We start from the raw sequence: 14,066 nt of genomic DNA, 5'->3' as shown, positions 1-14,066 counted from the left end.
ATCGACTTCAGCCAAGAAGAGGGGGGTTATGCTGGCTATAAGAGATACCGTGGCATTCGAACTGAAAGACTCCTTTATTGACCCGGAAGGTCGCTTTATTATACTGGTTTGTACCGTAGATAAGCTGCTTATGACCTTAACGTGTGTGTATGCTCCCAACTCGCTTCAGCTACAATTCGTTAAGCGGGTTACCAAACAAATGTTAAAGATGCGAGCGGGGAACATACTAATGTGTGGGGATTTCAATATGATTATTAATGATGACTTAGATACATCTTCCCGAACCAAACAACGTGGCCCGAATTTCCGAGAATTTATTATAAAAGAGGAGTTATATGACGCTTGGCGTTGTTTACACACTAATGATAAATCATTCACGTACTACTCCCCTAGACACAATTCATACTCCAGATTAGACATGTTTCTAGTAGATAAGATACTGCTGCAGAGAATTTCGCACTCTACTATACACGATATCACGTGGTCAGACCACGCTCCTGTGGTCGTCCAGATAGAGAGTGGGAAAAACTGTGCTACGGCACGCATATGGCGATGCAACGATTATTTAATCCAAGACCCTAAATTTCAAAAAGAGATAGCCCAACAGCTAAAAGAGTTTTTTCACTTTAATACTCCCAATGACACAAACCCATTTACTAATTGGAATGCCCACAAAGCATATATCCGAGGTATCCTTATTAAACTAAATGCAGCAGTATACAAAGCACGCTTGGCCAAAGTCACGGAACTCACAGCTACAATTCGTAAACTAGAGAAGGAAAATTAAAATACACCTACTGAAGTTATAGCCTCGAAACTAGCCAACACACGCTTACAACTTAGAGAACTATTCAGTACACAACACGAACAATGTATGAATAAGCTTAAATTACGCTATTATGCTAACAACAACAAAGCAGGTAAATTTTTAGCGAATAGAATTAAACAACGTAGGTCCAAAACAGTAATTTCCCATTTGCACTACCCTGACTCTTCCAAAAAAGTAGAAAACCCACAAGAAATTGCAAATGCCTTTGCAGACTATTTCTCGTCACTATACAATTTGAAAGACGATCCCAAAACCACCCAACCATGTAAAACAGACATAGATGGCTTTCTATCCAAATTGAAATTACCCTCGCTTTCGGAGTCCCAACTCCAAACTTTAAACGACCCTTTCTACATCGCAGAGTTGGAAAAAGCTATAAAGTCCCTTCCCCTCAGCAAAGCCCCCGGGCCGGATGGTCTATCCAATGGATACTACAAAGCCTTTAGTCATATTCTAATTCCAAACCTTTTACCACTATTTAATGAGGCCCGGAAAAAAGGCACCTTTCCACCAGAGATGCTCAAAGCATATGTGATCACTCTACCGAAACCAGGCAAAACCCCAGATGTTCCGGCAAACTTTCGTCCCATATCTCTTTTAAATGGCGACATAAAACTCTATGCCAAAATGCTAGCTAACAGAATATATGATCTCACACCGGACCTTGTACAACCAGATCAAACGGGCTTCACCAAAGGACGCCAGGCGTCGGATGCCACCAGACGCCTTCTAAACATCATTCACCACGCTGAAACTCGGAAAACGCCTTCTCTGCTTCTGTCAGTAGACGCAGAGAAGGCGTTTGATAGAGTCCACTGGGGATATATGGAAGCAGTACTACAGAAATTTGGATTCCAAGGGGAGTCATTATCAGCTATTCTGGCCCTATACTCGAACCCAGCAGCACAAGTTTATACGTCAGGCCTACTATCAAAAGAATTTAAAATCACGAATGGAACCCGCCAGGGATGCCCATTATCGCCATTTATCTTCAACCTGATGATGGAACCCCCGGCTGAGACCATTCGAACGCACCCCCATATTGCAGGCTTTAAATTTCACCAGACGACTCACGTAAATAATCTTTTTGCAGACGACGTGATACTCCTTCTTACTAACCCTACTGTTTCATTGCAATTCACGCATGAAGTTCTTAATCGATTCGGGAACCTGTCATACTATAAAGTCAATTTCAATAAGTCCCTAATCCTAGACCTGGGCGTTCACCACGTTAATAGAGACCACCTAAAAAAAACTTTCCCATATATATGGGCAGAGAATTCTATCCCCTATTTGGGCATTCAACTAACGCCCAAAATATCACAGATAGCTGAATTAAATATCAAACTCCTGCTTTTAGACATTCGGAAATCACTAGACACTATGGCCAAAACGGAACTATCCTGGGCAGGCAGAATTGCATCATATAAAATGGTTATTCTCCCTAAAATTCTGTATATCTTCAGAACCCTTCCCATCCCATTTACGGCGTCTCACTTCCGAGAATTAAATAAATCTCTCAAATTGTTTATATGGCACGGGAAGAGGGCTCGTTGTTCCCACAAAATTCTTATACGACATAGAAACGGAGGTGGAATGGGTCTCCCGGATATAAAGGATTATTATTGGGCATCTATCCTAGCCCAAACCAAACACTGGTTTCAAACATCTCCTTCCCCATTATGGGTAAATATTGAAGCATCTACTAAAAGTATACCCTTTAAGCTTACTACTATGCGCAGACTCCTGGAAACCGTTGTCGCTAAGCTCTATGTCCCCGACCACCAAGGCCACGCTGCTTGCGTGGAGACACCTTTTAGCCCAACCAAATAATGACAATACAACTGCCACCATCAAAATTCCCTTGCAAACACTAGGGACACTACTCCCATATAGCCATATCGTCAAATGGACAGATCTAGGAATAGACAGAGTAGACGATCTTCTAGACAGAGGCATTCCTTTATCATTTCAGACCTTACAAAATAAATACAACCTACCTGCTTCACATTTCATGTTATACAAACAAATTTCTTCATTCTTAGTCAAAAACCCCCTGCCAGAAATCGAAATAAACACACAAGCATGGCACTTTTTTACGAACAATCAGGATAAGTGTAGAGGTATATCTCTTATTTACAACCTACTTCGATCTAAACAAGAATTCATAAAGTCCCCAAATATATTATCCTGGGAGAAAGACCTAGGTACAACATTTGACACAAGCCACTGGCGTACAGCACTGAGATACAATTTTAAGGCCACGAGCTGCATTAATCACTGGGAACTAACCCAAAAAATGTTAACGAAATGGTACAGGACTCCCTTTCAATTAGCTAGGATGTTCCCTACGCACTCCATATTATGTTGGAGGAATTGTGATACACCTGGAACAATCCTACATATTTTTTGGCAATGTAAGAATTTAATCAGCTACTGGAGAAATTTTTTTACCATTCTCGCAGATGTCACGGGGATACTACAAACACCAAACCCAGCACTGGCACACCTTCATATAGGTATACATGAATACCCCTCCCAATATAGATCAGTGGTCACTCATATCTTAACCACTGCAAAACTTATCATAGCCAGACACTGGAAAAATACCCTCTCCCCGAACCCCTCAGAAGTAGTGGCACAAGTGAATCTTAACTATCACTACGAAAGACTATTGTCGATCAGAAATAATTCTTGCACAACTTTTGACAAAAACTGGAATTGTTGGAAAGACTGGTACGGTCGTTGAAACATAACCCTGTTTCCCCTCCCCCATCTTCCCCTACCCTACCCTCTTGACCTTTTACGCATATCTCTTCTACAACAATACTCCTAAAATGTAGAATCTGATAACTGGTTAGGAAATGAGACATTATTGCAATAGCACTATTAGTTGATATACGATAGCTGTATATTCCCTTCCCATGTCTACCCTCCTCTGGGGCAGTGTGAGCCTAATTGGGCGCCAGAGGGGGCTAGATAGGGACCCAAGACGAGGTGACCAGCTGGAGTTGACACTGTTAATATTCAATATTCATAATGGTAAATGTTAGCTCACATTAACGGTATTAATCTCATTCATGTTTTACACTGTATATTGATGACAAATGTTACAATGTAAAATAGTTTATGACTTTATCCGATACTACCTGATGTATCTATTATTCTTCAATAAAAATTATATTTAAAAAAAAAAAATTGTATGAAACCCATAGCAACGCTAGTGACTGCTGGGTGTGTTCTCACTGACATCCCCAAACAGGAACAATACCCATGATAGCAATGCCTCTAAAATTCACTGATCTAAACAGGACCAGAATAAATGGCTCATACATAACCTCCACAGCTAATGAGCACAGATCAGTAACTTTGATGGTTTCAAAACAGATAGACACTCCACAGATTTGTTTAAACATTACATGCCCGTTTAACACTATATGTACGTGGTTGGGCAATTCAGATTGCACCGGAGAAAAGATTACAGTTTATGGAGGAAACCATGGTCAATATTATTATATCCCAGATCCAGAACTAAATAGAACCTTTATAATACAAATTGCTCACAGTTCCCAATATGTGAAAATATCGGTTATAGTAGGTGCCACCGATATTGTGTTTCCAGCGCGATGCTGTCGTGCTGGTTCCCGGCGACAGGCTTCTCTAACCAGCGCGATCCCATCATGCTGGTTCTCGTGCTGGCTGCAATAGGAAAATGTCATTTTCCTATAGATGCGATTGAGCGAGAGAGCGGTGATAATGTCGCCTCACTAATGAAGCCTGCATGCCTTCGGGGGCATACCAGGCCCTTAGGTCTGGTAGGGATTTTAAGGGGAATCCCCTACGCCGAAAAAAATGGCGTGGGGTCCCCCCCAAAAGACCCTTATCTGAGCATGCAACCCGGCCGGTCAGGAAAGGGGGGGGGACGAGCGAGCCCTGCGGCCCCCCACCCCAAAGCACCTTGTCCCCATATTGCTGAGGACAAGGGCCTCTTCCCAACAACCCTGGCGGTTGGTTGTCGGGGTCTGCGGGCAGGGGGCTTATCGGAATCCGGGAGCCCCCCCCTTCCCCTGAAGAACCCACCCCCCATGTTGAGGGCACGCGGCCTGGTACAGCTCAGGAGGGGGGGGCGCTCACTCGTCCCCACCCCCTTTCCTGACCGGCCGGGCTGCATGCTCGGATAGGGGTCTGGTATGGATTTTGGGGGGGACCCCACACTGTTTTTTTCGGCGTAGGGGATTCCCCTTAAAATCCCTACCAGACCTAAGGGCCTGGTATGCCTCCATAGGGGGAACCCATGCCGTTTTTTTTTAAATTTGGCGTGGAGTTCTCCCTTAGGATTCATACAAAATACAGTGCCTGGTATTGGCAGGAATCCAATTCGGGTGCCCGCACCAGTGTGAACTCGGGCCAGCGAAGCTTGTCGCTTATCGGGAAAAGAAAAGAAACATTTTTCCTTTCCCGATGCGGCTCGGCGCTGGCTCCCGCGACGGGGGCTTGCAGGGTGTCAATCTCGCCGATAAAAGTGGCGAGATTGACACAATATCGCGGTCACCTACTGTATCTGAGATTCCATGTTATTGCTTCCAGTTTTTTGGGCACAGGCCTACTGTCCATACATAGGGGGTTACCGTATATACTCGAGTATAAGCCGAGATTTTCAGCCTCTTTTTTGAGGCTGAAAGTGCCCCCCTCGGCTTATACTCGAGTCACTGCCGTCTGCCTGCCCGATCAGCGTGTCGAGCAGACAGACGGCGGCCATTCTACTATTCAAAAGCCGCGCCTCCCTGTCTGTGATAGGCGGAACACTCAATTTCCCAGCAGTCAGTGTTCCGCCTATCACGGACATCCGCTCATCCTCGTACTACAGACGAGGATGAGAGGATGTCCGTGATAGGCGGAACACTGACTGCTGGGAAATTGAGTGTTCCACCTATCACAGACAGGGAGGCGCTGCTTTTGAACAGAGGAATGGCCGCCGTCTGTCAGAGCATGGCACACAGAGGCTGAAAATTGGCACAGGTAGGCAGGGATGGACGCAGGGGTCAAGTGCTGGGGAAAAAAGTGTGGGAACTCTCACCCAAGATCCACTCCCCCACCAAAAAAATAAATAAATAAATAAAGGTACGCTCATATGCATATATATTTCACAGAAAATACAGTACATATATAGTAAAGTGCCAGTTTACAAATACAAAATAAGTTAACTTGTCAAACAGAATAATCAACACAATGGGTGATGATCTTTCCCTCGCAGGGAATTTCTAACACAAATACACCCTGTTCCAAATTCAAATACAGCAAATTAGAAAATATCACACAAACTGGAATAACGTTGCCCTTGCCGTGCAAGATTATTGGCAACGGATCAAAAAACTCATGGATCGGATCATTCCTTGGATCTGAGTCACAGATCGGATCTTTTTTCGGATCAGCAAATAATAAATTTGCAAAAACCTGTGAAAAATGTCACCACCATATAGTCCCCACTGCAATATACATCTCCCCTACTGTAATATCCACGTCATCTCCCCCAATAATATTTTGGCTGAGCATGGATGGGTATGGCTGGGTATTAGCAGAATATGTATTGGCAGGGTAAGTATTGGCAGGGTATTGCAGAATATTGGCAGGATAAGTATTGGCAAGGTATTGCAGAGTATTGGCAGGGTATGGCAGATTACTGCTGGGTATTGCAGATTATTGGCAGGGCATTGCAGGGTAAGTATTGCAGAGTCTTGGCAGGGTAAGTATTGCAGAGTAAGTATCGGCAGGTTATGTATTGCAGAGTATTGGCAGGGTATAGCAGAGTATTGGTGGAGTAATGCAGAGTATTGGTGGAGTAATGCAGAGTATTGGCGGAGTATTGTTGGAGTAATGCAGAGTATTGTTGGAGTAATGCAGAGTATTGTTGGAGTAATGCAGAGTATTGGCGGAGTAATGCAGAGTATTGGCGGGGTATTGCAGAGTATTGGGTAATGCAGAGTATTGGCGGGGTAATGCAGAGTATTGGCGGAGTATTGGTGGAGTAATGCAGAGTATTGGCGGAGTATTGGTGGAGTAATGCAGAGTATTGGCAGAGTATTGGTGGAGTAATGCAGAGTATTGGTAGAGTAATGCAGAGTATTGGTGGAGTAATACAGAGTATTGGCGGAGTATTGGTGGAGTAATGCAGAGTATTGGTGGAGTAATGCAGAGTATTGGTGGAGTAATGCAGAGTATTGGTAGAGTAATGCAGAGTATTGGTGGAGTAATGCAGAGTATTGGCGGAGTAATGCAGAGTATTGGCGGAGTATTGGTGGAGTAATGCAGAGTATTGGTAGAGTAATGCAGAGTATTGGTGGAGTAATGCAGAGTATTGGCGGAGTATTGGTGGAGTAATGCAGAGTATTGGTAGAGTAATGCAGAGTATTGGCGGAGTAATGCAGAGTATTGGCGGAGTATTGGTGGAGTAATGCAGAGTATTGGTGGAGTAATGCAGAGTATTGGTAGAGTAATGCAGAGTATTGGTGGAGTAATGCAGAGTATTGGCGGAGTATTGGTGGAGTAATGCAGAGTATTGGTAGAGTAATGCAGAGTATTGGTAGAGTAATGCAGAGTATTGGTAGAGTAATGCAGAGTATTGGCGGAGTAATGCAGAGTATGGGCGGAGTAATGCAGAGTATGGGCGGAGTAATGCAGAGTATGGGCTGAGTAATGCAGAGTATGGGCGGAGTAATGCAGAGTATGAGCGGAGTAATGCAGAGTATGGGCGGAGTAATGCAGAGTATGGGCGGAGTAATGCAGAGTAATGCAGAGTATTGGCAGAGTAATTTAGAGTATTGGCGGAGGGGTAATGCAGAGTATTGGCGGGGTAATGCAGAGTATTTGCGGGGTAATGCAGAGTATTGCAGAGTATTGAGTGACTAACCTGGTTTACTAGTCTTCTCGCTCGGGATAGAACTGGGTAGAGGGGAGGGAGGAGACAGTCCGTATGCCAGCGGCGTGTGTCTGCCGCTGGCTGCGCTGGAGGGCGCATGCGCACTGACTCCAGTGCGTGCCCGCGTGTACGGCCGATGTCATGTGACCGGTTGCTAGACGCGGAGCGGCCCTAGCCTAGCAACCAGTCACTGACTCGGGCGGCAGAGGAGCGGCGGGCTACGCACGAGCAGCAGGCTCCTCCGGCTGCTAATGGGAACGGCGTTCCCGTTGTGGAAATAGTACGGGAACGCCGTTCCCATGCGTTCCCGCAGGACTCGAGCCCTGGATGGACGGGACACAGCGACGGACGGGACACAGCGACGGACGGGACACAGCGACGGACGGGACACAGGGACGGACAGGACACAGGGACGGACAGGACACAGGGATGGACGGGACACAGGAATGGAAACAGGGATGGACGGGACACAGGGATGGACGGGACACAGGGATGTCTCACCATCGGCTTATACACGAGTCAATAAGTTTCCCAGTTTTTTTGTGGTAAATTGGGGGCCTCGGCTTATATTCGGATCGACCTATACTCGAGTATATACGGTATATTATATATGTGGAAATAAAGCTTATGCCTGGCTTCCTACTAATGTTAAAGGTACGTGTTTTATTGGGAAGTTAGCACCTGCTTTGGCTGTTCGCAAAGATACAGTGCGAGCAGATTAAAAGAGAGCTGTTCACTGAAGGTGACATGCCATGGTCATGGTTCCCTTCCTGGACAGGATGGGGAATTGAAGCAATGAAAAGAATAAATAATTACACTAGAATTGTAGATGAGATTATTAACCTTACTACCACTGATATAGGTTTATTAAGTGAAGAAATGGCTCAGATTAAAAAAGTAGTATTAGAGCACAGATTAACGCAAAATTTTCTCACTGCAGCTCAAGGTGGGATGTGTAAGTTATTTCGCACCGACTGCGGAACTACAGAATAAGGCCAGAGATATTGCTAAAGATGGATGGAACCCCTTTAAGGGATTAGGAGGTTTTGGTGATTTTTTATGTCATAGCAACATGGTTACAGAAACTAAGCGCTTACATTGTGATGTTCCTATTTCTCATATTTGTTATTTACTTCCTCATCAGGCTGCGCCTCTGTGTGACTACCCACTGTACCGACAAATGGTCCACCAGCCTTGATGAACCCATTATTGTGAGAAAGTTAGGAGAGAGCTGAACAGGATGCCGTCTCTCTGCACCAATGTAACAGGAGTTACCAGCAATCGGCTAAATGTAACGTGGAGAAGAATGGTGTCAAACAAAAGGAGGGAAATGACATGGACATTCACTGTACTGTTCATTTAAGCATAAGAGACTCCATTTTGTTCTCGCTGCTGAAATATGTTCTGTAACCTTCACCTAACACACAGAAACTTCTCCTACTAAACACTCTCTACTCCCCCTCCCTTCTCAATGTTTTACTTTTGCAATTGTTCTATTCGCTAGCTTTTAATAATATATTTCTATTTGTTAGCTTTTAATAATATATTTTTATTTGTTAGTTTTTAATAACATCTCACACCACCCTTTTCTTATCTATGTATAAAATAACATGTAATAATACATTTTGGCACTGAGTGGACATTTTAAACACAGTGATTGAGTCCTGTGAATCTGTTCCTGCAGCTGCAGTATTAAAGCGGTTCTTCACCCTAAAGGGGAAGTTCCGCTAATCTTATCCCTCCCCCCTCCGGTGCCACAATCGGCACCTTTCAGGGGGGAGGGGGGTGCAGTTACCTGGATAATCCAGGTAACTGCACCCACTTCCGGCCAGACCACCGCAGACCCCCGCAGACGCTCCGCCCCCCCCCCATTGTGTTCTGGGAAACACACAGTTCCCAGAGACACAGCAGGGGACCATAAGAGACGTGCAGCGCGACTCGCGCATGCGCAGTAGGGAACCGGGCAGTGAAGCCCTCATGCTTCACTTCCCGATTCCCTGACAGAGGATGGCGGCGGTGGCAGCAGCGAGACGAGCGATTGCTCGTCATCTGCCGCCGACATCGCTGGACCCTGGGACAAGTAAGTGTGATTTTATTAAAAGTCAGCAGCTGCAATATTAGTAGCTGCTGGCTTTTAATATTTTTTTTAGGTGCAGCTCCTCTTTAACTTTATTTTAGAGTCCCAATCAGAAATCAGTCATAACACCATCCCAATGGAATGTTTTGATTAGAGATGGTTTTGTATTTCAACATCCTGTTGGATGAGGTGGGAGGGAACTTGCTCATTCAGAATTTGCGGGCTTTCTGTGGAACGACAGAGCTCAGAGGAACTTTAAATCATCCTTATTTGGGAAAAGGGTGGGGGTTTAGTTGTAGGAGTAGTAAGTTAGTAAAAAGACAGACAGGCTGTTTCAAGAGAGCAGATTTGCACTCCAGCAGACACGAGGAGACATTGAAGGAGACTGACAAACTTTCTTACACACACACACACACGCACACACAAAGATACATTTATACAATCTGCATTTCAAGAATAAGAAGCTTATCGATGCTATTTTATATTCTACATTTTGACATCGTTTTTGTAATATTTTGCTATTTATATTATTAAATACATTTTGGAGTTTTTACATGAGAACCGAACGGATTTTCTTGAAACTTTCCTTATCAATATGAATTATTGAAATATAGTTATTAATAAAATAATGCAATTTCTACAGATGCCTAGATGTGAACAGAGCGTTATGGTCCCAGGTATGTAGTGGACAGGAAGATCAAACACCACACAGAATGTACATTACCTGTAACACACCACAGGCTCTTTCCTGACATCCTATCTTATTTCTTCTGTTATGTCTGCGGCACACCGTCCTGACACACCGTCCTGACACACCGTCCTGACACACCGTTCTGACACACCATCCTGGCACACAGTCCTGGCACAGAGTCCTGGCACAGAGTCCTAGCACACCGTCCTGGCACACCATCCTGGCACACAGTCCTGGCACACCATCCTGGAAGAACTTTGTATGAATAATCACACAAGCAGAGCGGGGAATTATAAGAACAAACTGAGAGACAGATGGTATTGGTGTAAGGAATGTAATGATTAGCATAGAAGGAGGATCTGATCCCTTATTAAAAGATATAGTTGAGCAAAAGGCAGAAGATCAAAGATCACCAAGGTGCAGCACCCTTATCTTCATAGGAGATAACGTTGAAGAAAACCTTGAAAAATATAATACAAACATCATTGTAAAAGTAGACATTTATCTGGGGAATTTCAGTGAGGAACTTCACTTTCACTTCACCAGTGTAGATCAGATGTTACCAACCTTCTATGTCTGCCCGACCACCGTACTCAGCTTACCCCTTAATATTAATTCCAATTAATGAGACCACACCTGTAATGGAGTACAAATGGCCATAGCAGGCTTCTTTATTTGCCAAAAACTTATTAAAATTAACATTATTTTCACATAAACATCTGAAATAAACATAGCAATTTTCAGCCTGATTGATCTTTTGACCTTTTTACCTTAATGAATACTATGGCTGGTATTCGAGTCTAGGACTATGCCCAAGAACCTAAGCATGGTATTTGGGCCCTTCATCTTGTCCTCAGCCAATGGAATCCCAAAAGTATCTGCAATGTCCTGTAATGTGGACAAGAGTATAGCATACATCTTCGACGAGGGAGGCCCCACGCAAAGGAAATCATCCAAATAATGGGATGACGAAATTCACCCCCGATTCATCATCGATAACCCATTCCACAAAAAAATGGAACTATTCAAACAGAGCACAGGAAACCGAACATCCCATGGGCAAGCAGCAATCTACTTAGAAGCTGTCTTGCCAACAGCACCCCAGAAGTCGGCAGCTGTCCAGGTGAACAGGGAGCAAACGAAAAGCGGATTCTATGTCCACTTTAGACATCAAAGCCCCCTTCCCATACTGGCGAACCCAGGTGACAGCCACGTCAAAAGAAGTGTACGAAAATCATACACGCCTTTCGGATCTATGGCATCATTGACTGAAACCCCACTCCATAGGAGGCACTGAACCCAATGAAGATGGGATCCTAAAGTAATAATGTGTATGCTTTATGTTATAATTCAAGTTCAATTGGTATGCCTAGTTCCTTATGCATATTAGGAAACAGTTAACAGTTTTGGTCATGTGATCTGAGGGCAGGGAGCTGTGGAGAGTTCTGTAAGATGGATGCTGCTCCCTGTTCAAGCTCATGCTGCCTGCCTATTCTTGGTGTTAAATCATCACATACAGCTCTCTAAAAAACCCTCCCCCAGCAGCCGCGTGGCCTCCCTGTCTGGACATCTATTTAGGAAACGTTGCATTCTTTCCCCCCTCACTGGCATCCTCCCTTTTATTTGCGACACTCTGGACCGGCCCTTGCCTTTCTTAAAGCAACAGGGCCCTGGATGGGCGCCTCAAGCAATCATACTTAAAATAGCAGGAACCCCCAAACTTACAAGATCCCTCGTTACACTGCCAACAGTACCATGGTTGTCCCATGGAAGTGGAACCACTGGCCCCTCCCAGAAAAGACTAGTTTGGTGCCCATGCTGAGGACATGAGCCGCATCCGGAGGCTTATGTCCTTGTGATCCCACCATAGGGATGGACGTACTGCCCTGTGCTGCCGAAACTGTTCATCATATTGTAGCCACGCCACCCTATGAGCTCCCCCCACCCCATCCATATAGCAAAAGAGCGCTGAACAGTGTTCAGGGTTCTTCTCCCCTATGACACTTGCCATAATGGCAAACGCCTGTAGCCAATTGGTGAAATTTCAAGGGATCAACCTGTACCGCTGCCTTTCTTCCTCTTCCCTTTTTGTGTCATCAGGCTTAACCCTATCCAGGTTAAACCTTTCCAGTGGAAGCAGGGAAAAGATCATCACATACTCACCTTTGCAAATCTTTTCCCTGACGTCCTGTTTCAAATGGGCCCCAAATGGCCCCTCAAAACACACATAGACCTCGCATTTTTCAGCGTCAGCTATTCACACTGCGTCCACCTTTCCCACGGCCTCCTGCAACAAGCCAGCCTTGGCCCCTGACTCCACAGCTGCAGCTACTTCTGCTGCTGGGGATACCACTGACCCCGTTGTAGTAGGGGAACCCCCTGTAACTACCGGGGGGGGTTTGGATGAGGGAGTACCACCCCGGGCCCGTACCTGAAACTCCTGCATCAGCTCCACAACCCGACTGGACCCATAGTGACACTTGTGGGGCCATCCCCATGTTCCCCCCCGGCGAAGCACTGCACTAGGTCCCACAGCCCCCCCAACAAATCCTTCATTTGAGCTTGCATACCGGATGTGGTGGGTGTAACACCCACCACCTGTGGGCCGGATGCGGGGCCAGCCGCTACCTGCCTGTATTTCCCCACCACTAAAGTGGTCTCACCTGCAACCCCCAGTAAGTTCCCCAAAACATTGCCAGCATTCATCAGTAAGTTAGCAGACTTACCGGGCTGACCTGGGGTGGCTCTGACAGCCGCAGGCTGGCTTTCTGACTCTGCCCTTCCTCCTCCTCTGAGTAAGACAGCTCACCCTCTGACGGGACATCTGCCGTTTGCAGGCCTTCCTCCTGTTGCAGCCAAGGCAATGTAGGCCTGGCTGCCATGGAGCTGCGCAGTGTTTGACTCTGCCTCCCAGCGCCAGCTCCACCCCCAATTGGTGCTGTGGCTGGCCCCACATCTCGCTTCCTGTGTCGTGGTCTCACCTCTCCTGCTGCACTTCACCCCTTTGTCCTTCCTGGCGGGCATCCCCGCATTCTCCTCAGAGCTGCCAGCCTTGCAAGGTGATGGCCTGGCAGCTGTGGTGTTGCCTCTCCCTCGCGGAGACTCCCACGACCCCTGAGCATCCGAGGGGGAGGAGTCCGTGTGCTCTGGCTGGTAACGCTGGGCGGGCGGTGGAGGCTTGCACACTGTACCTGCCCGACGGCTTGTCGAGCTCTGACTCTGGCGATTAATCCAGCCTGCCACTAGGGATGAGCTGAACACGCCCCGGTTCAAAAGTACTCATTTTTAAAGGCTAATTTGCAAGTTATTGTCATAAAAAGGGTTTTGGGACCCGGCTCCTGCCCCAGGGGACATGGATCAATGCAAAAAAAGTTTTAAAAACTGCCATTTTTTCAGGAGCACTGATTTTAATGACGCTTAAAGTGAAAAAAAAGTGAAATATTCCTTTAAATATCGTGCCTGGGGGGTGTCTATAGTATGCCTGTGAAGTGGCACGTGTTTCCCGTGTTTAGAACAGTCCCTGCACAAAATGACATTTCTAACAAAAAAAAGT

At 45.7% G+C, this 14,066-nt stretch overlaps 1 protein-coding gene across 2 annotated transcripts in view; it reads right to left on the bottom strand.

Annotated features, from left to right (window-relative positions):
* LOC143981650 (uncharacterized) overlaps positions 1 to 10,816 on the bottom strand; it is a 125,564-nt gene extending 114,748 nt beyond the window's left edge. Inside the window, exon 1 of one of the 2 annotated variants that reach the window (XM_077479644.1) lies at positions 10,547 to 10,816. In XM_077479644.1, the coding sequence (XP_077335770.1) occupies positions 10,547 to 10,577 (31 nt within the window). In that variant the 5' untranslated portion in view covers positions 10,578 to 10,816. The remainder of the gene's footprint in view (positions 1 to 10,546) is intronic. The other variant, XM_077479645.1, reaches the window with a different exon arrangement.
* Between the last annotated feature and the right edge of the window lie 3,250 nt (positions 10,817 to 14,066).

This window comes from Lithobates pipiens, unplaced genomic scaffold (genome assembly GCF_037356315.1).
Source record: "Lithobates pipiens isolate NorthernLeopardFrog02 unplaced genomic scaffold, aLitPip1_a1.2 Scaffold_16, whole genome shotgun sequence".
Lineage (NCBI taxonomy): Eukaryota > Metazoa > Chordata > Amphibia > Anura > Ranidae > Lithobates > Lithobates pipiens.
This window is presented reverse-complemented; position numbering and strand designations above follow the sequence as displayed.